The 24,788-nt window shown below is 60.1% G+C and overlaps 8 protein-coding genes across 9 annotated transcripts; 2 read left to right on the top strand and 6 right to left on the bottom strand.

Annotated features, from left to right (window-relative positions):
- Positions 1 to 1,572: 1,572 nt before the first annotated feature.
- On the bottom strand, positions 1,573 to 2,713 carry JDV02_006220 (uncharacterized protein; the record flags this gene model as incomplete). Its single annotated transcript, XM_047987590.1, has 2 exons — positions 1,573 to 2,572; positions 2,643 to 2,713. The coding sequence occupies 2 exons, from the start codon at positions 2,711 to 2,713 to the stop codon at positions 1,573 to 1,575; spliced, it is 1,071 nt and encodes a 356-aa protein (XP_047843576.1).
- A 305-nt stretch (positions 2,714 to 3,018) lies between these two features.
- On the bottom strand, positions 3,019 to 5,934 carry JDV02_006221 (uncharacterized protein). Its single transcript, XM_047987591.1, has 10 exons — positions 5,443 to 5,934; positions 4,883 to 5,331; positions 4,773 to 4,825; positions 4,544 to 4,717; positions 4,258 to 4,466; positions 3,854 to 4,201; positions 3,602 to 3,797; positions 3,488 to 3,540; positions 3,354 to 3,423; positions 3,019 to 3,296 (listed from the first exon to the last, which is right to left on the bottom strand). Exons 2-8 carry the CDS (start codon positions 4,998 to 5,000, stop codon positions 3,517 to 3,519), a joined length of 1,122 nt encoding a protein of 373 aa, XP_047843577.1. The 5' UTR covers positions 5,001 to 5,331; positions 5,443 to 5,934; the 3' UTR covers positions 3,019 to 3,296; positions 3,354 to 3,423; positions 3,488 to 3,516.
- A 1,642-nt stretch (positions 5,935 to 7,576) lies between these two features.
- Positions 7,577 to 10,276, top strand: JDV02_006222 (uncharacterized protein). Its single transcript, XM_047987592.1, has one exon. It carries the CDS (start codon positions 8,527 to 8,529, stop codon positions 9,967 to 9,969), a length of 1,443 nt encoding a protein of 480 aa, XP_047843578.1. The 5' UTR covers positions 7,577 to 8,526; the 3' UTR covers positions 9,970 to 10,276.
- TRP2 (Anthranilate synthase) lies at positions 10,097 to 12,713 on the bottom strand. Of its 2 annotated transcripts, XM_047987593.1 has the most exons (3): positions 12,160 to 12,713; positions 10,631 to 12,047; positions 10,097 to 10,561 (listed from the first exon to the last, which is right to left on the bottom strand). In XM_047987593.1, exons 1-3 carry the CDS (start codon positions 12,169 to 12,171, stop codon positions 10,413 to 10,415), a joined length of 1,578 nt encoding a protein of 525 aa, XP_047843579.1. In that variant the 5' UTR covers positions 12,172 to 12,713; the 3' UTR covers positions 10,097 to 10,412. The 2 variants fall into 2 exon arrangements, with proteins under 2 accessions (XP_047843579.1, XP_047843580.1); XM_047987594.1 differs by having other exon boundaries at positions 10,631 to 12,713.
- Positions 12,714 to 12,737: 24 nt separating this feature from the next.
- On the top strand, positions 12,738 to 14,313 carry JDV02_006224 (uncharacterized protein). The gene is made up of 2 exons (XM_047987595.1): positions 12,738 to 13,154; positions 13,270 to 14,313. Exon 2 carries the CDS (start codon positions 13,369 to 13,371, stop codon positions 14,080 to 14,082), a length of 714 nt encoding a protein of 237 aa, XP_047843581.1. The 5' UTR covers positions 12,738 to 13,154; positions 13,270 to 13,368; the 3' UTR covers positions 14,083 to 14,313.
- On the bottom strand, positions 14,140 to 15,318 carry JDV02_006225 (uncharacterized protein). Its single transcript, XM_047987596.1, has 2 exons — positions 14,792 to 15,318; positions 14,140 to 14,649 (listed from the first exon to the last, which is right to left on the bottom strand). The coding sequence occupies exons 1-2, from the start codon at positions 15,237 to 15,239 to the stop codon at positions 14,405 to 14,407; spliced, it is 693 nt and encodes a 230-aa protein (XP_047843582.1). The 5' UTR covers positions 15,240 to 15,318; the 3' UTR covers positions 14,140 to 14,404.
- A 196-nt stretch (positions 15,319 to 15,514) lies between these two features.
- RPL3 (60S ribosomal protein L3) lies at positions 15,515 to 17,151 on the bottom strand. The gene is made up of 5 exons (XM_047987597.1): positions 17,097 to 17,151; positions 16,956 to 17,041; positions 16,710 to 16,866; positions 15,981 to 16,654; positions 15,515 to 15,922 (listed from the first exon to the last, which is right to left on the bottom strand). Exons 1-5 carry the CDS (start codon positions 17,100 to 17,102, stop codon positions 15,670 to 15,672), a joined length of 1,176 nt encoding a protein of 391 aa, XP_047843583.1. The 5' UTR covers positions 17,103 to 17,151; the 3' UTR covers positions 15,515 to 15,669.
- Positions 17,152 to 17,466: 315 nt separating this feature from the next.
- Positions 17,467 to 21,148, bottom strand: SSN6 (glucose repression mediator protein). Its single transcript, XM_047987598.1, has 8 exons — positions 20,557 to 21,148; positions 20,291 to 20,494; positions 20,149 to 20,231; positions 19,913 to 20,092; positions 19,762 to 19,854; positions 19,549 to 19,705; positions 19,251 to 19,495; positions 17,467 to 19,188 (listed from the first exon to the last, which is right to left on the bottom strand). Exons 1-8 carry the CDS (start codon positions 20,696 to 20,698, stop codon positions 17,734 to 17,736), a joined length of 2,559 nt encoding a protein of 852 aa, XP_047843584.1. The 5' UTR covers positions 20,699 to 21,148; the 3' UTR covers positions 17,467 to 17,733.
- Positions 21,149 to 24,788: the final 3,640 nt, after the last annotated feature.

A 24,788-nucleotide genomic window follows, 5' to 3' on the forward strand; every position in this document is an offset into this window, starting at 1 on the left:
TCCCTATGCCCACTGACTAGTGAAAATACGTACCTACATGGCTCGCGTGCCCAGCCCAGCCCAGCCCAGCCCAGCCCCCCGCCAGCTTGGCTTGCCAGCAAGACGTCTCTAGGTAGGTTAGTTACTGCGTACCTTAGTAGTAGCTAGATGCGATGGCCTCTCAACAATGCAGGGCTGTAGTTAGTAGAATGGACCGGACGGACGTGGGGTCCCCGCCCACTCGTCGTCGTCGTCGTCGTCGTCGATCAATCAATTGATCGATTCGCATTGATGGAAAATGTCTCTTTGGACCTCTGATCTGCCACTACTAACGAACGTAGTATTTCACTTATCGCGGGGGCAGCGGGGTGTCTTTTTTTTTGTGGCCGCCTTAGTGCCATCGTCGTCGTGGGCGGGCCATTAAATATGTGCCTGCCTCTACGAGACCCCCTTTCCACCACTAACACTCTCTCTCCTACGTACATACGTACTCCGTACCTCATCTACGAAAGTAAGGCGAGGTACGCAAGGTAGTAGACTGTTTGGTTCAGTCACGACTTGAGACATTGTACCGTACAGCGCATGATCGCTTGCTCGCTTGCTCGTCCGCTCTCGCCTGTATCGTGCCTCCAGCCCAGCCAGACTTCAGAGAGGGACAAAGAAAAGCAAGCAAGCTATCCAACATGCTCCTTTTCTCACCTTCTCCGACACCACACACATACCAAGCCGTACGGTACCTGCCTACCACTACCGTAAGTTTATTGGTGGTTAGTGCGTGCGTATCTACGTCCGTACCTGAATACTACGACTATACTATTGACTACAAGTGTCTGTGCGGCCGCATGGCGCCGCGTCTCCTTTTTTTCTCTCTCCCCCCCTGCGCCATCGATCGCCAAGACGGGGCCGCCACGCGAGTCCTGCTTGCTGGAGCTGGGGCTGGAGCTGGAGCTGGAGCTGTTGCTCATCACCCCCCGGCTTCTGCAAGCTTCCCATCAACGGATACAGTACAAACGACCAAAAGGACACAGCCCCAATCCTGCTTGTGCTGGGCAAAGTGGCTGGCCATGAAGGTTTGCATCTACATAGCCTCCCCACCCTCTTGCCGCGGCCATCCAAGCCCGCCCTCCCTGTTCTTGGATCGTGCGTGTGCGTGCGTGCATGCATGCGTGCGCTCCTCGTGTTTGTGCCTCTGCCCCTGGACTTCACGAAGCGTGCCGTGCCGGCCTCAGCCGAACGTCCAGCTACCCGAAGGCTAAAATGACCCATCTGCAACGCCATGAGCAGGCAGGCATTACGGATGGTAATACGCGCAGTCGTGTCAGGCGAGGCGTGCAACACGGACATGTATCCGCCCGCCAAACTTGGGTAGGACGGGGCATGCCCAGTACTGGCAGCGTGCCCGCCCCCCCCCCGCGCGGGGCGTAATGACCGTCTTGCCACAGGTTAGGCAGGCAACAAGTAGGCGTCCGAAGGTCCTCGGCTTCCTCCCCATCCCTTCACGCCCCGACTATCCAAGCTCACATGTCGCCATGATGGCATTCGTGAGATAGGCAGCATGGCGGTCTGGGGTCTTGATCATGTCTCGAGGCCCCCTCACCGTGCCGAGACCCGCGCCCCGAGTCTGCCCGTCGAGAGAAAGCCCCTATTGCCCATCTCGCCCCTCCAGCCGATGCCCAACACGCCGAATGTGACTCTGCCATCGGCTCCGCGAGGCCGCGGCTGCTCCCCGTCCTCCGCTTTGCCATTGTCGGCCGCCTTGTCCACCTGCTGCTGCTGCTCGACCAGGAAGCACACCTGCTCCACCTCGCCGGGCTGCAACACGGGCTTCGCGCTCCCGCTCGACTCCCAGTTGCAGTCCTTGTATCGAAATCCATCCTCGAGCTCCATGGCCACCTTCTCCAACTGTACCACGTCCTCGCTGCAGTTCTCGAGCTGCGCCTCGAGCACCCACCTCTGACCGCCGCCGCCGCCGCCGTCGGTCTGCTCGCCCTGCTTGTGCAGCGACGTCGGCAGCGCGCCAACCTTTGTCCGCACGATGAGAGACGCCTTGCAGATAAACTGGTAGAGCTTCCTAAACGTCCGAGTCCGTCCGCTTGTCTCCGTCGCTTCGTAGTAGCTCACCGTCACGGCGAGCACGTGGTTCCCCTCTTCCTTGAGGTCGAATGAGACCACTTTCTGCAGCGTGCCCGCTGGTTCGAGGTCAACGCCACCTACGGCCACTGCGGCAGCTGCTGCGGCACCGGCCTCGCCGTGGGGCGGCGCGGGCCCCAGGTCGAGCTTGTGCGCCGCCCCGAGGCCCGGCGTCTTCATCTCTGCCTCGATGCGCACATCGCGGATCTGCTTGCCAGCATCGGGCGTCAGGTCGTTGTTCGCGCAGAGCGTGCAGCTAAAGGTCTCCCCGACGTAGGCAGAGCCAAAGGACACGGGCAGGTTGAGAATCGGGCTGAGGACAAAGGGCGCTGGGTTCGTCTCGGGCGCCGGGGCCGCGGCCGACGCGTAAGCGAGGGAGGCGGGTGCCGCGGTCGGAATCGTCCCGGGGACGGAAAGAGGAGGCTCGACGGGATACTGTGACACGAGAGAGGGGCGTGAGAGGCTGCAAGCCCCAACCTCGAGGTCAGCCTGCCGTCGCCTATGTAGTCGAAAGACCCGCCGGGGATACTTGCCGGAGCACCTTGACGGAGACAGAGTGAGGCTCCTTTATGGGGTCATGAGACGGATATCTTTGGTGGCTCATTTTGGCGTTCTGGTTGCTGGGCCGGCAGGCGGGGGATGCAGACGTAAGAGACGGGCCCCAAGTCTCGACGTGAGAGCAGAGAGGGAGAGAGAGCCAGTGCTTGCAGGGATATGCAGCGGAGATGGGGCGGACAAGGGCCGCCAGGGGCGGTGGGGGAAGCACACAGCTCTATCGATAAGCATTTCGCCCAGGGTCCGTCCGTATCTTCTCCACATACGTCACAGTTGTGGGCGGGGGTCTCACTCACTACGCACGTACTTGGTACTACCTAATCAAACAGTTCGACGTCGTACATACTACGGTACTTCGCATAACCTACTTCATGTCATTGCATTCAACCACGAAACTTTGTCTATACCTTGATGAGTTGCTCTTCGCCTCAAGTCGCCGCGCGATGGGTTGTTTTCTTTGAGCGTGAGGTCAAGTCCAGGCTCGACTGGTCGTGCGCCATCTCCATGCTGATGGCTACTATGCAAAGGCTCCTTTGTCTAGGTCCGGTCTATAAATCCACATCATCACCATGGCCGTTGTTGACCTGTCGCCTCGTATTCAACTTGACGGGTTTTTAGAATCTTTTACGTGTCTGAATGGAATCAGCTCATAGCTCCCGCCAGCAGCACTGCGAGGTCAATATACTAGCATTAGCAGACGGCGCCGTTACCAATCCAGAAGCATCCTCTTTCCACACAACAAAACAGTCGGGTGTGTCCCTATCCTTTGGTCAGTCTCGGGGCCTAGAGCCCACCCGACAGCAACGCAGTAGCCCAGTCTCACCATCCAATTACTTGCCCTGTCTCTCACCTTTACAAGCCAGGCGGAGGCGGGACCTACGGTGGAACAGATTAGTGGGCTGTTCGTGATTCCTTGCCAAAAGAGAACTTAACGCACAGCATTGTAGCCACCACTGCCCCCAGGAGGTGGCGGCGGCGGAGGATTGCCGCCCGGGGGAGGAGGCGGGGCAGCATCCGAAGGGGGTGGGGGAGGCGGCGCAGATTCACTGGGCGGCGGCGGAGGTGCCGCGGCAGAGTCCGTGCCTGACTGGCCCTGTGCCTGTTGCTGATAGTAGTAGTACCATGCAAGATAGCTGCTCATTGTTAGCCTACGTTTCTTCTCTGGCTCGACGCGTGCGCACAAACGTACTTCTGGTAGCCACCGTAGGCAGCATAGGGGTCCGCGCCATTCGCATAATACTGAGAGTACTGCGACCAGTCGGCAGAACCCGCGGTGCTAGCTGTCCCAGGAGCGACAGGAGATGATCCTGGAGGGGCCGCGTGCTCGGAGCCTTGTCGGCCGTACGAATACGAAGACTGGTCTTGCGACCTACCTCCGCCACGGTAGTGGTCGCCACCACCACCATAGCGGTCCCCGCCAAAGCCGCCTCTCTCGCGCGGGGGACGAGACTTGTGGGCTTCGTACTGCTCTCTGACTGAGCTTACCAAGTCCTCGCAGAGCTCCTTACCCTTCTCGACCATATGGGCATCGGGCCCACTGAGACATATTGTTAGCCGCTTGCAAGTCTGCGGCAGGTGTTATCGGAGACATACGTTACGTGGAGGAACATGTCCTCTTCGCTTTCGCGACCCGTGGCATTCTCGAGGTATCCAGAGCCGCGGCCCTTGATCTGCACTCGACAGCCCGTCTCGGACTGGATGTGCTTCACGTATGCGCCACCAGCGCCAACGATCTGGGCGCGGATGTTGAAGCCGGGAAGAGACTCGAGGCCAATGGTGATCTTCTCCTCTGGCCATTTACGCTGTCCAGAATTGAGCGTAAGCAATGAATTCGGGGCAAAAGACCAACGCCATCGACACCAGGACACCAAGGACTTACACGACCATACTCGTCACGCTCAACTTGCGGCTGCTGCTCCTGATCGCGCCGTCTGAAGCGGCGCTCGTCTACTAGCTGAGGGAGCTCTTGTTGGATCAGCTCGTCGATCTTGGCCACCGCAGCCTCCAAGCCTTCCTTGGTCCGACTGGTGACGTGAAGGTACAGAGGAGGGTTCTGGCATAGTCAGTAAGCCATTGTTCGTGTCGCGAATGACTGTGGCCCAACGTACCGACGGGGTGGCCATGCTCTTGTTCGGGTAGTAGCTGCCACGCGTTGTCACGTCTGGGGCTCAAGGTCAATCTTTGACTCGCAAAAGAGTCTCCCGGAATCGATACGTACCAGCGCCGGTTTCGTCCTTGATCTGTCGGAGGGAGGGTGTTAGTAGAGGCAAAGATGAGGGGGTTTGCATACGAAAGATGGCGGTGGCGCGCGAGCGTGGGAGCAAGCGGTACGTCATTCGCGACAGGTGCCCGCCGTGGGACTGAGCTGAGGCATCAGTGAGGATGGTTTGAGGGCAATATTTACCATTTTTTGGGTGGCTCCCTTGGTGAGCGTGTAGCGGTTGCGCAAGTCGTTGACCTCAATGTCCTTGATGTAGTCGCCGTCCGAGACGTACATCTCGCCGTCAATCTTGCGATGGGCGCCCGCGCTGCTGGAAGACGCCGGCGCCGTGGCGGAAGCCGCAGGCGGGGGGGACTGGCTGTCCGGCTTCTGAATGGGGGGGACGTCAACGTGCTGAATGCCTTTTCGAGCCTGGAGTTGAGCGTTGATTCGAGCGGCCGCGGCAGCTGCGCGTCCATCAGTCAGCACGACGCCGCCGTACGTACTGGGAGGGGGGCTTTCATTGCAGAGCAAATGATGCGTGGGGAGGAGGGAAAATTCGATCGATGCTGACTTACCTGCCGCAGCGGCGGGATCAACAGAGGGCGACTTCTTGGCCTCGGCCGAAGCGTCTCGGGGCAGCGGGCTACGATCTCGCGCGTCGGAGGTACGGCGGGCGGGCGGCGAGCGCGAGCGGCGATCGAAGCGGGAGGGCCTCTTAGGCTCGGGCTCCATCTGGTCGAATCGCGACCGCTTGGCCGTCGGGCGGTCTGCGTCGCTCATGATGGCGGCGGCGGCGGGCAAAGGTTGGTGGCAGGTGAGAGAGGGCTCGGAATCTCGCGTCGGCCTTGCTGTGTAACGGATGTTGAAACAATGCCAGGTGGCAAACGATGCGAGGCCAGATGACAGCAGTCGGCAGCCAAGGCCAGGGGGGCGGCAGCAGCAGCAGCAAGGCTGCGGCGCGTTGCAGAGGTGTGGTCGCACGAGGGTGTTGCGGTGACGGAGAGCCAACCTTGATGTCGAGGAGATGAAGATGCCAGAAAATTATAGTAGCGAGGCTGCGGTGCCTGTGCTGCCTGCAAACGGCAAGGTGAGTGGTCGGTGGATGGCCACGGCAATACTGTACTTCTTATTGCGGGTACGTACCGAACGATTGTGGGGCCACGGATGTTGCTGAGGCGGGCGCAGACTCTGGAGCAAACCGACCGAGAGTCACTGAAGTATGGATCCCATTCATTGTCGATTCGGCATCCTCTCAGCCTTGCATTGCAGCCTTGCGCGTCAGGCCGCTGTGATGCACCCGTGCCATGAAACGCCCAGGCTCATAGTAACAGGCAGGTGCTGTCCGGCGTCTTGATGCCGGGTACTTGCTTTGAAGCAAACGACGAAGAAGAAGTCGGTTGGCCGAGCGTCCGGCGTTGCGTGTGTCAGAACAACAAGCTCCTGCGGCAGACCACGTCGTCCATCGTCTCGCAGCAGGCGTAAGTTTTACCAGCGATACCATGAGAGCAGCAGCCGCAGCAGCAGCAGCAGCATCAACACCAAGTATTAGATGAAGGTGCCGCTTTGCACGCAGGCAGTCATTCTTCTTTTGTGGCCAGGACATTGTACATACGTAGCTTGGGTTCCGTTCGATCAAGCGCGTGCCGGTACGTATGCCGCCGTTTTTCGAAGACGGTCAAGGCCAGCAGGTCACTGCGCGGGACGTCGTCGCGCATTTGTCTGATCGTCATCGGTATCCCGCTTCCCGTGGCCTGGGGAACCGATCTCGAACCTTTTCTCGTCGACTGTGTTGGAAGAACCGTCCTTGACCACCCATCTATCCACCCCCCGCGCGATCGATGCGACAAACAACCAACAAGCGGGAAGCCGCTGATGATTGATGGCTTGCGTCCACTAGCCAACATGCAATGACTGGATTATGCCGCGGCTCGGTCGCCCGCCATAACGTACTTTGTACATGCATCGGCACGACGCGGTGTCGCACAGCAGGACGAGAGACGGTGGGCGGCGCCAAAGGATTATTAGGCGCGGTCCGCGGTCGTGCCGCCGGGAACCAGCCCAGATCAGGCATTGATCTCTCTCTCTGTCTTTCTGTTGACCCATTCGCCCTCTCACCTAACTTGGTCTCTGGTCATCCGTCCAGCTGCCCTTGTCGGCTGCATGTCGTTGTCTCGGCGATTGGGAGGCGGCCGCTGGGGGCAAGTTTGTCATTCAACCGGCTACGTACTTGGTAGTGCCTGCCACCTTGGTGAGATTCGCCAGCTGCACCTGCACCATCCAGCAGCTCGGGGAATTATTTTCTTCCTGGCAAAGAAGCAGCTGCCACCCAATACATTCCCGCGGCTATTCATTACCTGGATGGACTCCCATGCCTCATGGTCCACGCCGGGTGCTAGCTGGATGGACATTCTACCATGCACAACCTTGTCCCCACGCTCCTACTTATAAACGACCTGTCAATTCACTCCCATCTGCTTCCGACATGGCAGGACAGTTCGGGTTCTTCCCTCGTGTCTGCAGCAATTCAGGAGAGAAAAGGAAGAAGAAAACAGGGAACAAAAACAACATGGCGAGCACGATGCATGCATGCATGCATGGCAGAAGGATTCAGCCTGCAATTGCAAAACGCAGCAGCAGCCTCGAATCATGGACACGCCGACGCACCACCACCACCACCACCACCACCTCATCCTCCTCATCCTCCTCCTCCTCCACCACCACCACGTACCACCACGACACCACCCCCAAAACCCCGCGCAACAACAACAGCAGCAGCGAGGTGACGAGCTACAGAGCTGTGCATGACTTAGACGCCGGGCCCCCCCGCGCCCAACACAAATGGTGGACCGCATCATCCCATGATTGGCGTGCAGCCTCTCCAAGTGCGCGCCTCCGACCGACCTGCCCGCGGGGGGTTGGCGCTTAGACGCAGCTCGCCATATGGCACAAAGCCAACAACCAACCCACCCAACCAATGTCTTCAAGTCCTGCCCCGGGCCGCCGCCTTGCCCAAGTGAGTCGGTCAGTCGGTCGGGGAGCCAGGCTGATGACAGCAGCCCCATGTGTGCATGTCTGTCGTTGTTGCTTCGGGCGTCTGCGCGTCTAGATTCCCGCCACTATCTGCTTCATGCAGCGTTAGGGGCGCTTGCCTGCCCTTCAGCCCGGGGTTCCATGTTGCCTCCGCCGCCGCCGCATATTCCGTAACGACTCTCCCCTCCCCCCGGGTTTCTGTTCTAGTATATACATTGGTGTGCTTGCCCGACCCCGTTGTCGCCCTGTTGGTTCGTTGTCCGGTCTTGTGTTCTGCGACTCCCCGGTTCTGCTGCTGTTGCTGCTGCTGCTACTGCTGCTGCTGCCACTGCCGCTGCTACTCACATTGAACACTGCCCCGTCGTCGTCGTCGTCGTCGTTCTCGTCACCGTCGCCGTCGTTCCCCTCGAGGCAGGCAAGTTAGCAAAGCAGCGGCAAGTGCCGTCGTATTACCTAGTCCCTGGGCCTCTTGCAGTGAGGACGCCCTGGGCAGCGGCACCTCACCACCTCATCGACTATTCATTTCGTATCTCTCTTGCCTCCGTTCAGCCAACAACAACATCACGACGGTCTCATCCGTTTTCCGCTTTTCCTTTCGAGTAGTCTTTGCGAAACAAACCCGGTCGGCCATGGCCTCGCAGGGGACACCACCAAACACGGCCAAGAGGCCGAGGCTCTCTCTGCAGATCAGAACGTCATGCCTCTCTCCCTCCAAGGGACTGCGAGGAGGCCCCGTCAACCCCAGCGATCCAACGGCATTCAACACCCTCTCCAATGCCTACGTCACCGCCATCGAGAGATCCTCCGCCTCGTCATCGTTGTCGACGACGCAGTCAGAGCCCATCACCGCCATCAACACACTCCAGGCCTTCACCCTCGAGACCCCCGCCGAGCCCAGGCCGCCCCGCGTCTTCACCCCATACGTCGCCAGCTACCCCGAGACGCCGCTCACGGCCCTCTCCAACTCCCCGTCCCAGATGGAAATCAAGTTCCCCAGCACCATGACGGCCACCCCGCCGCTGTCAGCCACTGCCGACGCCAGCCCCGCACAGGTCTTTACTTTCTCTTCGTCGTCGTCGTCTTTGTCGAGCGCCGCGGCCAAGAAGGCACCCGCGACGTTGGCGTCACCTGTCGACGGCCGCCCCACGAGTAGCAGTATCACTCGCAGGAGGATATACGCCGGCCTCGCCGGCGGGGAGCTCCCGTACACGCACCCACGGAGCCTCCACAGCATCCTCCGCAACTCTCCCCTCCCACCGAGGACCGCCATCCCGCCGCCGTCGCCGAGGAGGCAATCGCTCCGGCTGCAGGAAAAGGCGGCCAAGAAAGTCGAGTACAACAACCCCCTAACCCAGGATATCATCACCAACACGTACGTCAAGTCTCACATCGATCTCTTGACAGACGATACGTCCCCCAACACCCCACCCTTGCCAACGGCGACGGATTCCGTCCTGGACGTCGCCCTGTCCTTCACCGCCAACGAACTCCGGGACGGCGGCCAAACGCCCGGCCCCTTTGAGGAAACGCGCCGGAGGATGGCTGGCCTGGGCGTGCCGCAATTGCCCTCGCCCGTAGAGAACGGCGGGCCGCGCAAGCGAAAGAGGGCGGAGAAGAAGCGTCAGTGGCGGTGGACGATAGGCCAGGAAGACGACGACGACGACGACGAGGGTGCGGCTGTCGTTACGGCAGTGGTAGATGAGACGACGACGACAACGACGAAGCCAGGAGACCCAACAGCGCCGTCGCACAAAGAAGGCAATCCCGCGGCAGCTGCCCCGCGGATAACGTACCTGGAAACACCAGCCCCCAGCATTGAGAGCGCCAGTTCCTTATCGGAGGCTGGCGATATCGACGTGGAAATGTCGGACACCAGCAGCGTCCTGTCTGCCGACGACCAGCGCGGCCGAGCGCGGCTCCGCGCCCCGAGCGAGACGGAGCCGGATCTCAAGACGCCCACCGCGCCCGGCAAGGTCAACAACGGCAGCCACGCTGCGGGGCAGAACCGCGATACCCCGATCCCGGAGCTGTCCGATAAGAGGGATACCCCGGTGCCGCCAGAGCTGGTGTGAGTGGTGGTGCGGCGCGAGGATGGAAGGGGGAAAGGGGGGAAGGGGGGAAAGGGGGCTAGCGAGGCGAAAAATTGTCAGCCAGGTGTTACACCGGGTATGCGGTTCACAAGGCGCATGGGATTTACAAGTATTGCTCAAGCATAAGCATGGCGGCGGCGGCGGCGGCAACGCATTCACGAAGACACGAATAACTAGCGCGAGTGCTCTCCTTGTTGAGGCACAATCAGGGTCCAGAGTAGTTAGCTAGCCCCTCCACCTCGGCCAGGGACAGCAGACAGGACTTAAATTGATACTCATATATGATCGAAATTTAATCGCCCGTTGAGATCCTGCCCTACTACTTTGATTTGGATTGTCAAGATCTATGTCAGAACCCGTCTAACCCACACAGATTTATATTCGCAACAAAGGACGCCTGGCATGCAATAGAACTGTTTCGGCTGTCACCTCCCGGCAGCCTTGGCAGCCTCCTGCTGTTGCTGTTGGTAGTACATTTCCTCGGCTGACTTGATGCAAGACATGTTGGCGCCCAGCTTGTTGATGGTCTCCTGCCACTCGTCGTACTCGTCCGAATCGAAGACGATACCTCCGCCTACGTTTTCAGGACAGGGTCAGTAGACATGAAGGGGCGCGTGATTTGCGTATAAGAACCAGGACTTACCTGCTTGGAGATATGCGACGCCATCCTTGGTCATCATGGTGCGCAGTGCAATGCACGTGTCCATGGCGCCCTCTACTGGGTTGCCATGCTCGTCCTCGCTGCCGTAACCAAAGTACCCAACCGCACCGGCGTATATGCCGCGCTTCTCCTTCTCCAGCTCGGCAATGAGCTCCATGGCCCGGACCTTGGGGGCTCCAGAGACCGTGCCGGCAGGGAAGACGGAGCGGAAGGCGTCGAACCTCGTCTTATCGGGCCGCAGGACGCCGGAGACCTGCGAGACGAGGTGCTGGACGTGGCTGAACTTTTCCACCACCATCAGGCGGTCGACGCGGACCGTAAAGGGGTCACCGACGCGGTTGATGTCGTTGCGGGCCAGGTCCACCAGCATGACGTGTTCGGCGCGGTCCTTGAGCGAGCTGCTCAGCTCGTCGGCGAGCCTCTGGTCCTCCTCGGGCGTCTTGCCGCGCTTGACGGTGCCCGCGATGGGGTGTGTGATGATCCTACCGGCCTCGCTCTTGACGAGCAGCTCCGGGGAGGCACCGACGATCTGGAAATCCTTGCAGTTGACGTAGAACAGGTACGGAGACGGGTTCACGGTCCGCAGGTGTCTGTATATGTTGAAGGGGTGTAGGCTTGTGGGGCGGGCAAACCGCTGCGACGGGACGGCCTGGAAGATGTCGCCCCGGACGATGTGCTCCTTGAGTTTGGTGACGTGCGCCTCGTAGCCCTCGCGGCCGACATTGGACTTGGCCTCCTGGCCGAGGACTATGGGGTCCTGCTTGGGTACCTCGACGTCGGGCGAGTTGAGCACCTCGACGAGCTCGTCGACGGTGGCGCGGGCCTTTTCGTACGCCTCGTCGAGGGTCCCGGCGGAGGGGTCCTCGGGGACGTTGACGTAGCTGATGACCTTGATGACGCCGAAGAAGCGGTCAAAGGCGACAATGGTGTCGAAGAGCATGAAGAGCGACTCGGGGATCTTGAGCACGTCCTTCATGGGCCGCGCCGTCTTGGGCTCGAAGTAGCGGACGCAGTCGTAGCCGACGTAGCCGATGGCGCCGCCCGTCAGCGGCGGGAGCTGCAGGTCGGGGACGCGGGCGACGACATGGCGGGCGAGCTCCTCCTCGAGGGCGGGCAGGGGGTCCGTCTCCGGGCCGTAGCCGGGCCCCGTGGCGAGGATCTTGCGCGGGCCGGCGCCGACGAAGCTGTAGCGGCCGACCTGCTCGGTGGCGGCCGACTCGAAGAGGAAGGAGTAGTCGGAGGAGGAGTGCGCCGAGATCTTGAGGTAGGCGGCGGACGGGGTGATGAGGTCGGACGAGATCTGGCGGTACACGGGGACGAGAGTCGGTCTCTTGCCGGGGCCCGTGTGCGGCTGGTCGACAATGGACCGGACCGCGTCGAGCGACGGGTGAAGGGCTCGCTGCGGCGCCATTGAGGTCAGCGGATTGCAGATGGCGCGAGCGGGAGCGTCCCGGGGGTGCAGGTGAGGTGAACGGAATTGGAGGGGGGGGGGTTCAGAAGTGAGTACTTACTGTGCCCGCCATGGCCAATGGGGAGGAACCTGTATTGTGCGTCGACTCAGCAGCTGGAGCGTCGTCACTGGCGAGGGTCAAGGGCGTTGTGAGTCACGGGCGGCCCGGCCGGTCGGTTTTCCAGGTACAAGACGAGGGGCTTTATACGCAGGCAACACAGTCCTCGTTCCGCAGGGGCACGAAATATATTGTTACCGTCGGTACAGTCAGTCGATACGAAAGCCTTGTTATCTAATCCGCAATTGAGCATCTCGCCGGGTCCGTGTCTGGCGATGTGGAGGGGTTCAGTCAGTCATTCATTCCGGCTTTTTTTTTTCTGGGTCGAAGGGTCCTCAATGGAGAGGGGGGTCCACGATACATGCCGGCCCAGCACACCTGAAAGCCGGTCCCGGTATCCGATACCTGGCCAGCCCTTTCCAGACCCTTGCCGACGTCGGTCTCGCGTGGTTGTCGACCAGCGACGACGGCCGCTGACCAACAAGCGGGCCCTGCGCCTCAGGAGGAGTCCGTCACCGCTTCCTTCGCGTGCATCATCCCCCGCCATCGTACATTCCTCCTCCTATTCTTCGAGGAATCACAACGGGCGTTTCAGTGCATCATCGTAGAAGACCAGGGAAGGTAGCACCTCGTTTGTATACGTATTGATTCGGCTGGTCACGAGGGCACGGGAGTGCACCGCACAATCTACCCCAGTCCCCGATCAACGCCGCGGTGAGGCGCGGCATCCTACCTATGGTGCCACCAGACGGTCCGGATAAGTCGTTGGCCGACCTTGCAGCATGTCCCATCACACTGCTGAGGGGCACCCGCAGCAGCAGGAGCAGTCACTTGGCGCCTCCTTCCTGACCTCATCATCCCAAACTCCTCCGTGAGATGCTGGCCCGAAAGTTACCACTGTCGCCTCACCGCTTTCATCTCCCACTTCATGTGCAATTGTTTCTCAGTATATTTCTTCAGTTCTCTCCATCACTCTAGACCTAGGTGTAAGGTATTTGGTAAGTCGGTGCGACCGTCTTCACTTCTCGTAGAGTAGCAATCGGCCCTAACTTTCATCGTCGTGCGGGTCCATCCGGTCGTTGGTTCTATAGGCTAACTACCCGATGCCGGTAGACTTGTTGTCCAGGGCTGGCTGTTTTAGCAAGAGTAAGATTTATTTATCGGCGGTGCCTTACTACCTTGCGACCGTCACCACCCTATTATACCGCTGCCATGTCTGGGAAAGAAGCTCAAGAGGAAGGGTGCATTGCCACGACCTTTGAGAGGAAGTACTATCAACGTGGGAGCGCGTTCATCAAGAGGAGCCTACGTCCTAATGAGTTTCGCACCGGATACCGTGGTCTTCACGTCCCTTGTCTTGGGAAGGAACGCCTGATGAACGAAGGAGAATCACTACAATTCGTACGACAGCACACCGATATCCCCGTCCCGACTGTATACTGCCACTTTGAAGATGACGGGGCATACTATCTGATCACGGAATACATCGAAGGCGTGAGCATGTCTGAGCTTTCAGAGGCAAAGAAAGCCGTCGTATACAAAGAGCTTGAAAGCCAGTTGTCGAAGCTGAAGATGCTAAAGTCCTACCGTATTGGTGGACCTTCAGGAATTGTGATACCTCCATATAGAGTTATGCGATGTATAGAGACCGACCACTGGGATCTACGGGTCTCGGACCAGGAAGAATACGTCTTCTGCCACAACGACCTGTCTCAACAAAATGTCATCGTCGACCCCGATACGCTCGGCATCAAGGCCATTATTGATTGGGAATACGCTGGCTTCTTTCCGCCCCAATTCGAATTTCCCTTCTACTCCAGGCTCGGCCCCTCATCGGCAATCAACGGCGAGGTGGATGATTCCCAAGATTTACTTCGGTTCCTTCGTTCTCAAGAACGCGCGAGTCACCTGACAGCGCAGGACTAGTACTTGTTGGAATAGCACAGCACGGGGAAGATCGAGACGCGGGGGGGCACCTCCCATCGAAAAGCTTGTTGGGTCCGCGAGGAGCAGCGATTCCGCGAGCCGGTGGCACAAATAAAAGCAGAGCAGCACCGGTTGCGACACAGACGACCGAGACCAGACAATGCCGCTCGATAGGCGGGCATAGTTCGCCAAGCACATGTTCTGGCTGGTGCACAGCAATGTACACTCGAGCTCCACGTATGCGTTCCGTGGCGGCGGCCATGAGTACCTACATACGTATCTTATATGACTCCCAAAACGTAGCAGCATCGACTTCAGTCCCTCAGCTTTCCACACCAAGGGCCTTGACGCCGACGATCCGGCCCTCCTCCCGCGTCACTACCCAGTACTCCACGCGCGTCTGGTCCCTCGTCACGCGATACACCCGCACGTCGTTGCCCCGGCTCGCCTCCCGCACCGCGTCGATGACCTTGCCGTACCGCCCGTTCGAGTCCCAGTCCAGCGGGTCCATGATGTCGATCTCGGCCGCGTTGGTGTCCCAATGGTGAATGAGCTTGGCGAACTCGGCTGGCAGCGCGCGAGAGAATTCCCGTCAGCGAATCGTCCCTTTCTCAAAAGAAGATGGTATTTTTCAGGCTTCGGGACAAGCAGCGGGCCCCCAAGAGTCGTTGCAGATAGGCAACCTCTGCGAGTTAGGGGGGAAACCTACTCTCGTCTGGCAGGTCGCTGCCCGAGTACTTGAGCGAAACCGCCTCAAACGGCTCGTCCGCGTCGCTCACGTACACCTCGCTCTGGCACACTTTGCTGATAGCACTGGGCGCCTCCATCCCCGCGTCCATGGCCTTGAACTGCGTCTTGGAGCCTCCCGCCGCCTGACTCTGCGCGTGCGCCTTACCCTCGTCCAGGTCCTTGTTCGCCTTGTCGAGAAACGCCATGTAGTCTTCGTCGCTCGCCATGGTTCTGCCGCGCGGGGCTGCTCGCCTGGCGGTGATCTGGCCACGGGATTGGCGAAGCTGACGGAGATGAGCTGGGGGAGGGGTAATGGCGATCGGAGCTGGGCCTCGTGGATGCGCAGCGCTGAGGAAGGCGCCGCCGGGATGCAGAATTGAGCGTCTGTTTCTGGTCGTGGTCACGCACTGCCTTGGACTAATCCGCATATGAAGTGCACTTTCGAGGAGAGTGGCTGAGAATGATGTTGTCGAGTGTGATGTCTGAGCATCTTTGGCTCCGGGTTGGGCTGCCCTGCTGGGAGCTTACAGGTGGGGTGACGTCAAGGTACCAAGGCAGGCGACACAGCCGTTGATCCCCACCAAAAATTTGTACTGCATATCTGGCGAGACTGACTGGGGTGGGGTTGGGCCACAGCACCACCGTACGATGACCTCGATTGCACAAGCGAGTACAGGACTTTGAGATGTAGACATCAACATTATTGGGAATCTCTTTTTATTTTTGTCGTTCGTCCCTCTAGCTGGATTCATTTTGTTCATCCCATTATGAAACCCAATCCAGCCCAACGCAAGGCAGAAACAACCCTCTGACACCGATGCAATGGCCAAGACACAAAAGGAAGCATAGCCGCCGCTTTTACGCGGAAGCCAGGTCCTTCTTGAGGGTACCCTGGTACTGCTTCTTCTCCGCCGGCGTCTGGAACGCGCCGTGTCCGAACTCGGACGAGGTATCGATCCACTTGAGGTTGATCTTCTCCAGGGCGCGGCGAGAGGTGTGGGTGAACATGGACTTGCGCAGGGTCATGACACGCTTCTTGACACCAGGGATGGAGCCCTTGAGCATGACGAAGTCGTTGTTGATCTCGCCATAGCGGACGAAGCCACCCAGACTGAGAAGAAAATGTTAGCAATTGCTAGTGATTTCGAGCAGGTCAGGCTGCAACTTACGGGGTAATCTTCTTCTTGGTGACATCGATCTCGGTAGAGGCGTTGTCCTCAGCATCGCCCTTACCAATGCGGTACACCTTGTGGTTGACCGAGGTACGGTGGTGGTAACCCATCTGACCAGCACGGGCAACAGTCCACTGAACGTGGGACGGGTGCCAGGCACCGATACAAGCAACCTTGCGGAGACCCTTGTGCGTCTTGCGAGGAAGCTTCTTAGTGCCCCAGCGGGCGGTGACACCGTTGAAGCCGTGGCCCTTTGTGACGGCGATGACGTCGATCATCTCATCCTGCTCGAAGATGGTGTCGATGCCGACGGGCTTCTCGAAGAGGTCCTTGCCGAAGTCGACCTTGTCGGCGACGGAGCCGCCGTTGATCTGGATCTCCATGAGGTGGGCCTTCTTCTGCTTGAGGGGCGTCTTGCGGATCTGGGTGTGGGCGAGGACGCGGACGACGGTGCAGTACTTCTTGATGCGCTCGAGCTCGCGGGTGATGGAGGCGCCGCTGCTCTCGGAGTGCTTCTTGGCGTACTTGGTGAAAGCCTTCTTCTTGCTCTTGTACCAGTTCTTGTAGAAGCGGCGCTTGACCTCGTCGCTCAAGTGCTCGGCCCAGACAGTGGTGAGGGAGCGGAGACCACGGGGAGTCTCGATGTAGCCAACAAGACCAACAACAATCATCTAGGTAAAGATGTTAGCCATAGGCACAAAGCCAAGCGGGCTGCATTGTTCGTACAGGTGGCGTATCGACGACCGTGACGGCCTCAACAACTTCCTTCTTGTTTGCCTTCGCGCCGGGTCGGTCGAGGTCACGAACGATCGTGGTCATACCGGCCTTGTAGCCCATGGCGGCCGTCAGGTGGACGGGCTTCTTGGGGTCATCCTTGGGGAAGCTGGGCAGGAGACCATGCGTTAGCAAATTTTCTTACGACTCTCGTCCTCAAAGTGTCACCCATGAGCCGAGGGGGGACCAAGCACTTACGACTTGACCTTGCCGCGGTGGCGGGCAGCGCGCTTCCGCGGCAGGAAGGCCAGGGAGCCATGTCGGGGAGCCTCGAACTTCCGGTGCTGTCAAAGCGCATCAGTATTTCCGTGAATGAACTCGTCGTCGAGATATACTCACACTCATTTTGGGCGGCTGGTGCTTGACAGTTAGTATGTAGAGTCCAAGCCTGTGTGCTGTGAGAGGACGAGAGGGTTTTTGAACAATTTGTGGGCGAAATTTTAAGCGAGACCAGCGAACAGGTAGTGCGTGGGCTGGTCCGTGCAGCGCGCTATCCCTGATTGGGGTGCCACTTGCTGGCCCACCAGGGCAAAAGTTTCACCGAGCCTCACCGCATTCTGGACCGAGTGTGGCGGGAATATTTCCCCAATCACGTGATTTCCAAGTTGCAGAATGCTGTCAAGCATATCTGCCAGGTGCAGAACAAACGTGAGCGGGAAATAGCCTAGGAGGCCGCACCAACTCGGTTGCGGGCTCCCTCCAAATGCCACGCATTCACGTTACGGGCCCCACCATTCAGAGTTAAATCCATCGAGTTGCTGAGAAGCTGCCGAGTGTAACTACCTACAGTAACGGATATCGTACGCGATTGGCTGTGTAGCCAAAAGAGACCTCATAAAGACCAAACCAACCACCCTGTCACCAAAGGCCGTCGGCCGAACTCCACGTGACAAAGGGAATTACATTTTAAGCGATGCAAGTGCAGCCGCCAGGGGAAGCCAGAAACTCGTCAAAATCAGCCGTACCTTTTCATGCCCTACTCCGTCTTGGGGACCGTGGCTGAGGAGCCGTTGACGCCGGCATTGGTGGGCGTCGTTGTCTTCCCGTCAGCCGAGCCAGGAGCCGGAGCGGACCCATTGGTAAGAACTGCCTTCTTATCGTCTTCGCCGCTGTCGTCGTAGTCCTCGTCAACATCCATCGTCCTCGCCGCTCTCTCGGGCTCAGCAGAGGCTGGGGCTGCAGGGGCGGGAGCGGACTGCTCGGCTGCGGGCCGCTCCTCCTTTGGGGCTGGCCCTGCAGACGCCTTTTCTTGCGAAACGCCTTGCATGGGTTCCGCGGCTTGTTGCATGGGTGGAAGCTGGCTGGGGCCAACTGGCTGAGGGTGATGCGCAGCCTCCGACGGATGATAGCTATCGCTGGCTGCCCGGCGCTCCTCTACCTTCCGCGGTTCCTCGACCCGGCGCTGTTCGTCAATGCGACGGGACTCGGATGAGTTGCGACGGTAGGCGTCACGAGGGGGAGTCGATGGCCGTCGATGTCTCATATCATCAAGGCGAGCGCGGTTCTCCTCGTTCGCCTGCTTCTTGGCCGCGCTCTCCTCCTCCCACTCACGCATCCGCTTTGGGCCAACAGACGGTGGACGATCATCCAGACGCTGAGCGGGGTTCTCCGGCGGCCCAGCTGTTGGAGCCTGTCCACCCTCTGCTCCAGCCTGGGGCGGAGCCTCTGGGTGGTGAGGATAGGCTGGCGGAGGAGGTTGGTGCTGGGGATACGCGGACTTGGGAGAGGGCATGCGGTTTTCATGAGCGCCGCGACCATCAGCGCGAGGGCTGTTGTTGGGCCGGAAGGGAGCCATGCCGTTGGGGGGAGGGTTGGCTCCATTCGCGGCGTGGGATGGAGAGGCACCACTCCAGAGGGGGTTGACAACCCGGCGATCACCACCCGGCGGCGGGGGTGGCCCCTGCTGCGACGGGGGAGGAGGCGGCGGACCCTGCGAATACTGATGACCGGCAGGTGCGGGAGACGGCCCACGACGCGCGGGGCCGGGGCCCCCGCGGCCTGCATCGGGATACTGCTGCTGTCGCATTTGTTGTTCCTGCTGAGGGCTGGGCTGTCGCTGGGGAGGCGGAGGAGGCCCGCGGAACTGCTCCCGGCCGTCATAGGGGTTCGGTGGTTGCGGAGGCGGGTTGACATTTGACAAGCCCCGGGCCCAATTCTCGCCGGCGCCGGCAGGCGGAGGCGGGGGACCCGAAGACGGAGGTTGCTGGGTAGAGCCTCCCCACTGAGGTCCAACAGGGCCGGTAGGACCCGCGGCCTGATAAGCGTGTGGGTGAACGTCGGCCGGCTGGGGCGCCGGGGGTGCGCCTCCATTGTTTCCACCGGAGCGGAGGAGCTGAAGACGGGCCTTGATGTGAGGATTGCCGGGGTCAAGCTCAGCGGCACGCTGATACGCGTCAAGAGCGTCGGCGATCTGGTTGTTACACGATTCGTACTTGAAGCCAAGTCAGATTTATAGTCCCATCGAACGCAGCAAGTTGGCAAACAGCAACTTACCAGTGTGCCAAGGTCATACCAAACCTCGGAGATGTACGGGTTCAGGCGGATGGCGCGCGAGTAGGCGTCGAGAGCATCACGGTATTGGTTGATCTGATAGTACAGCACTCCAATAGAGCACCAGAACGTGGGGTTTTTACCATCCCGATAGACAGCCTGCTGGTACGCCTCATACGCCTTGGGATACTTTTGCTGCGACATATAGCAGCGGCCAAGCAGATACCAGCTCTGGGCGTCGGAATTGTCTAACGCCTTTGTCAGTACACAAACCCACGATGGACGAGGCGGTGAAACTTACCAGCGCTGACAGACTTCTCCAGGTATTGGATTGCCCTATCCTGTGTTTCATAGGCGGTGCTCTGTTGATGGTGCAGCCAGCCCAACTGCTGCAGGACCTTGGCGTGGTTGGGTGAATGATCCAGCACACGCTGATAGGCGGCCTTGGCGCTGTCAAACTAGATGGAAAGGTTAGCGATCCGCATGAGATGAGCCTAAGGGTGTCATCACTTACGTCCTTCTGCTGCTCGTGCACATGGCCAATCTGGAACCAAATATCCTCCTGGGTCAACGGTCCAGGAGGAGAGTTGACGATGTACTTGAAGCACTGAGGGGGCGGTTAGTAGTCGCGAACGTATGTCCCTCGCTCGATGGCGGGGCCATACCTCAAGACTCTGGTTGAACTTTGACTGCTGTTTATAGATTATTCCGAGGCGAAAATAAATCTCGTTCGCCTTTTCGAAGTCGGGCTGGATTTGCATGACTTGGGAGAAGGCCTCTTCGGCATAATCGTAACTCCCATAACGATCATACAAAATACCGATGCCATACCAAAGCATTGGGTCCTACGGGGGGGTTAAACTGGGGATTGTTCGGTCGAATACTAGCAGGGTTTACAAACCTTGGGATCACGAAGGTTGACGAGTGCCTGTTGGTACGCATCGTACGCCTTCTGGAGGTTCTCAGTCATGAGATAGCAATGTCCTGTCGCAACAGTCAGTATGGTACCAAGGAATAGACTTTTATGAAGAACAGAGCTGTACCAAGGTTTCCCCAAGCCTCGCCATTGTTCTGTTCCAGTTGAACAATGGCCCGGAAGAACTCAAGGGCCTTGTCGAAGGCCTCACGGCCCTTGAGAAGCATGCCGATGGCGTTCATGGCGGCAGTCGAGCTGGGGTTGGCTTGCAAGGCGCGCTCGTAGGCATGCATGGCCTCGTCGGGGACACGAAGCAGTTCTGAGAAACTCCCTGGACTGCGAGTCAACATGTGATGAAGCCGGGGCGCCGTTTGCGCTCGAGGATGCACATACCAATCTGCAGCCAGACAGCCTCGTTCATAGCGTTTATCTGGTGCGCGGGTGCGAAATGGCCAGGCTGAACATTCTGCGGAGGGGCCACTTGGGCCTGATGCTGCATCTGCATCATGGTGGGCGATGGGTGATGGTTTGCCATTTCCGGGATGCGAGAGCGGGAAGCGACAGGCGTGGGCGAGGGACTCGGCGATGCTTGTGCGTCGCTGGCGGCCGACGGTTGTCGCTAAGTGCCGATCGATGGTGGCGCCAGCAGTGACGCAGCGACGGCGATGGAGGCCGCAGGCTCGCGGGGAGAGATGCGATGGAGTTCAATGCCTTGGTGGTTGGGTTGCCAGCGCAGAGGCGGTCGGCGCATGCACACAAGAGGTGGCCCGAGAAGCGCCCGCCACCGGGATTAAGCAGGGCACACGTCAAGGCCAGGCAGTGGGAAAATCGCAGAGCGGCGCGGATGCGGAAGCAGAGGCCAGTGGAGGGCACGCCGGGGCGCGGTCCAGAGGCGAGGAGCGGAGGGTGAGGGCGTCGAGGATCAAGTCTGGCCAGCGGCAACGAAGCCGTCTCGGGAGTTGGCAGAAATTGGGGGTGAAGGAGGAAGAAGGAGACGGAGACGGGTCATTGGGGAGAGGCTGTCCTGGCTGGTGGAGGAAGGACCTGCGCTGCTGGCCTGGCTGGCAAACTCCCCTTACCCATGAGAATTGGAGGGAACGGGCGCGCTACGTGCACGGGGGGGTAGCGTGGTGAAGCGAAGCGGGGCCACCCCTGCCACGCCCATCTGGACGGACGGAGGCTTATGGGTGTCCAGGTTGTTGACTGCGAGTGGGGCCGGGGGCCTTGAGCTGGGGTGCTTCGCTCGCCGCCAGGGCTACGTATCTGCGCTGAGGTGAGGTGAGGTCGGGTCGGGTCCAGTTCTGGAGCAGTGGGGTGGACCCGCGGGGGGGGGGGCGGCGCTGGAGGAAGCAGCACCAGGCGCCGGAGCCGGATGCTGCTGGCCGGGGGTTGGTAGGTTGGTTGCCCAGCGGGTTGGTTGGCACCTGGCGCCTCCCCTGTTGCCCTCCACGGGGTGCTGCCGCGGGACCCAGGCCTGCCGTGCGCTGTCGCGTTGTGCCCTGCCCGCCCTCCACTGTCCTCCATGCCCTGCCTGGGGTGGTTGTCATGCCCGTCCAGGCTGCCCTGGGCTGGGCGGGCCTGTCGGTCGCGCCCCAGCCTTTCTGCAGCTCACCACCGCTGCCGCCGCCGTCGCCGCCGCCTCCACACACAACAGCTCGGGGGGGGGCCCAGGGGAGGGGAGGGAACTGCCCGGCTGTGACTAGCGCGGTCGCGCCGGCAGCTTTATTTGCCCGTTGTGTGTCGTGCGCAGGATGAGCGGTGGCCGTGGACTCCTTGCGCCTGAGCATGTTCGACCGTCATAAACGGAGGTGCTGCAGGAAGTGATCGGTGGCGGGCGAGGCGAGCCTGGCGAGGCCAAACTCGACGCCTCTGTGCCGCGCAGCATGAGATGCGATAGCCGGGCATCAGAGACTGATTGCCTGCCTGGGCTGCATGTCGCTCGCTGCGCGGCGCCGGTACCACACACGCCTCGCCTTATGCCCACACACGAGCACACACACTCACTCACACTCACTCACACACACAGACGCTCGTCAGTCCACCCCGGCCCGGCGCGTGATCGTCAGAGCGTCCGTCCGAGGGCTCGTTTCGAACCACCCTTACTTACAGCCAAACAGTCGCGGCAACCGGAGGAAGCGCTGCCAGGGAGCGTTGCGGCAGCCTCATCACCAAGGCACGCAGGTCATGGCAAGGCAGGGCGACGCAGGGCCAAGGGCGAGGGGCAAAACTCTCGGCCGGCAGGCTGCGCACATGAGCGGGTGCGCCGCACCAAAGCACAAGAGACACCTCGCACAACGCCTGTGTGCCGACGACGGGCGTGCGACGTCGGATGGAGGACGGCCGCATGGCCGTCGCCGCCGTGAGCGCTCTCCGTCTCGACAAGCCGACGACTTGCCCGGGCGAGCGACGCCATCGGCGCACCTAATACTAACTAGCAGGAGCCGTCACCATCCCAGTCTGCGGCCTCATCCAGGCGCGCGTCCGGGTGTCCCCCTCCTCACATCTGCCGCAGACTGCTGCGCGTCCCATCATGTCCCACAAAGCTGCGAGTGCCTGGTCGCGCACACGCCAGATTCTGTGGAACGCCCTTTTTGGGTTGCTCCAAAGCAGCCGCGGGCACGGGCGCAGTTTGTGCTCGGTAAAACGACAACGAGGTGGGTGGTGCCGCTCCGCAATCGAGCTTCCCCCCCTCCCCGTTCAGCCGGCCAGCCAACGTGTGATGACGCTGCGACCCTGCGCGTGTTTGTCCGTCCCAAATGTCTCTATCTATCCGGTTCCCGTGCAAGCAACAACAGCATAGAGGGCTGGGCGGCCGGCCCCCTCCCTCGCTCCTATGTATTTCGTACTCGGGACTCCGTATACTGTACATGGGCGTCGAAATACACGTGCGTCGGCCTTCGTTGATAGATGTGAGTAAGGTGTGCCGGCCGACGGGCGCACCAACCACGCCTGGAGAGGCGCCGGGTGCCATTCACGGGTTCTGTCCGTCGTGCAGCAGCCCGCGCGGGCATCATCGGCAGCGATGCCCCCCAGGAACCTGCACTGCGGACCCGCACTGCTCTAGCCCGAGATGCCACTAGTACCACCTAGTTGCTGTGGGCTGCCCGGCTAAGTAAAGTACTAGGTACGTGCGTGTCATGGAGATGGAGGTGTCTCCAGCCCACTCCACATGGCAGGTTCACTTCCAGAAGCTGCCGGCACTGGTGCCTTCTGCCTGCCTCAAGCAGGCAAGAGAGCGACCGGGCATCATCGGGGAAGAGCAGCAGCGGCGACTTGCGCGATGGCGACAGTGACGCCGACACTGGTTCGGCCGCCGTCACTTTATTCACGTCACGCGGCAGCAAGGCCGGCCAGGACACGACGCTCAACCTGCTCGTGTGCGTTGCCGCAGACCCGCCTGCCCGGCCCCGTGGTGCCAGTCGTCATCCACGTGTCCGCACCGCCCTGCGGCTGCAAATGTGGTGTCCGATCCGCCCCATGATGAGGCAGGTGGTGAACGGAGCCCAACCCGGTACCGAACTGCCCGTGGTGAAGACTTCCGATGATGACTTGCACCAGATGCCCAAACATTCGCCCGAGATGGGCATCCTGATCAAATGTTGCAATATTCTTCATTCATCTAGAAGTTCCCCGTTTGGACCCCGCTGTCGCGAGGAGATTTAGGTCATGCCTCTCCCTAAGGCCGCTGGGACCATGGCGCAGGGTTTCATGTCATAACGTACATTACGTTTGGCTCCTGGGGCGCCACATCTCCGTCACCCTGGAACACTTAGCCGGCTGCTTCCATTTGAATCACCTCGGCCAAGGGTGAACGCAAGGCGCGACGGGAGCTTGTGCGCCCGTCCCCATTTTCGGTGAGCAAGGTGGAGTTCCATCGCACATTTGTTGGCGTTTCGCCCTGGACCTGTGGGTATGCCACTTTGGTCTAGTATCGCAGGGTCTCTCAACCGTCGGGTCGGCGGGGCCGCAACAGATGACGGTGGGTTTTCGGGCTTGGTTCCTGGACAGGATGCCCGGCCTATGTACTTGCTGCTACCTACTAGGTAATAAGGGCCCTATAATCTGAGCATGCACCAGTGACTAGCACTACTTTACTCCTCAAACTTCGTACTTGTGGCTGGCCACGAAGAAGTAGATACCCCTGGGCTGCAGGCCGTGGCTTGGAGGATTTTGGACCCGAGAGCCATGGTCCATGTTACGTACTCACAGAGTTTGTGTGCTGCGATGCAGAACATCTCCGTGCGCGATGGCACAGCTGTTGCTGAGCTTATTTGGCAGCTTAGTTCGCAATGCGCATGCTTAGGTTGGAGAAGCAGGGCCGGCCATCAGCGCGGACGAAAGCTTGCTACAGACACCTGCTGAATATTCGAGCGCCCCTGCAAGGCAGCGTCGACCCTAATCGCCGTTTTTGACGGCGTGGTGAACGCGCCCTGTGTCGGCCGCATTCCTACTTGCGCCTCGGTGTTTCGCGGTGACAACTCTTCGCCTCAGTCGCCATTGCCGATCATAGAATAGTTGGGCAGGGCAGTGCGGACGTGGGCATGTCAGAAAGAACCCTACGCCGCCAAACTGCGCTTCTGTCGGCGGCGATCATGCGCGCCACCAGCTTGTTGGCCAAGGCGAAG

The sequence above is a fragment of the Purpureocillium takamizusanense genome, chromosome 5, assembly GCF_022605165.1.
Source record: "Purpureocillium takamizusanense chromosome 5, complete sequence".
NCBI classification, from domain to species: domain Eukaryota; kingdom Fungi; phylum Ascomycota; class Sordariomycetes; order Hypocreales; family Ophiocordycipitaceae; genus Purpureocillium; species Purpureocillium takamizusanense.

Bases quoted from the DNA above. Each gene is read 5' to 3' on its own strand.
- SSN6 (XM_047987598.1), bottom strand. From the start codon at position 20,698: ATGGCAAACCATCACCCATCGCCCACCATGATGCAGATGCAGCATCAG. The intron at 20,232-20,290 runs GTACAGCTCTGT...CTGTTGCGACAG, and splicing joins CGAGGCTTGGGGAAACCTTG to GACATTGCTATCTCATGACT. The intron at 19,189-19,250 runs GTAAGTTGCTGT...CTTGGCTTCAAG, and splicing joins GGTATGACCTTGGCACACTG to TACGAATCGTGTAACAACCA.
- TRP2 (XM_047987593.1), bottom strand. The intron at 10,562-10,630 runs GTAAGTCCTGGT...CTGAAAACGTAG, and splicing joins CGTCGCATATCTCCAAGCAG to GCGGAGGTATCGTCTTCGAT.
- RPL3 (XM_047987597.1), bottom strand. The intron at 16,867-16,955 runs GTAAGTGCTTGG...TCTCCTGCCCAG, and splicing joins CACCGCGGCAAGGTCAAGTC to CTTCCCCAAGGATGACCCCA. The intron at 15,923-15,980 runs GTAAGTTGCAGC...TTTTCTTCTCAG, and splicing joins ACCAAGAAGAAGATTACCCC to TCTGGGTGGCTTCGTCCGCT.
- JDV02_006224 (XM_047987595.1), top strand. From the start codon at position 13,369: ATGTCTGGGAAAGAAGCTCAAGAGGAAGGGTGCATTGCCACGACCTTT.
- JDV02_006221 (XM_047987591.1), bottom strand. From the start codon at position 5,000: ATGACGTACCGCTTGCTCCCACGCTCGCGCGCCACCGCCATCTTTCGT. The intron at 4,718-4,772 runs GTACGTTGGGCC...TGACTATGCCAG, and splicing joins AGAGCATGGCCACCCCGTCG to AACCCTCCTCTGTACCTTCA. The intron at 3,798-3,853 runs GTACGTTTGTGC...AACAATGAGCAG, and splicing joins GCCTACGGTGGCTACCAGAA to CTATCTTGCATGGTACTACT.
- JDV02_006222 (XM_047987592.1), top strand. From the start codon at position 8,527: ATGGCCTCGCAGGGGACACCACCAAACACGGCCAAGAGGCCGAGGCTC.
- JDV02_006225 (XM_047987596.1), bottom strand. From the start codon at position 15,239: ATGCGGATTAGTCCAAGGCAGTGCGTGACCACGACCAGAAACAGACGC. The intron at 14,650-14,791 runs GTAGGTTTCCCC...GCGCGCTGCCAG, and splicing joins CAGCGACCTGCCAGACGAGA to CCGAGTTCGCCAAGCTCATT.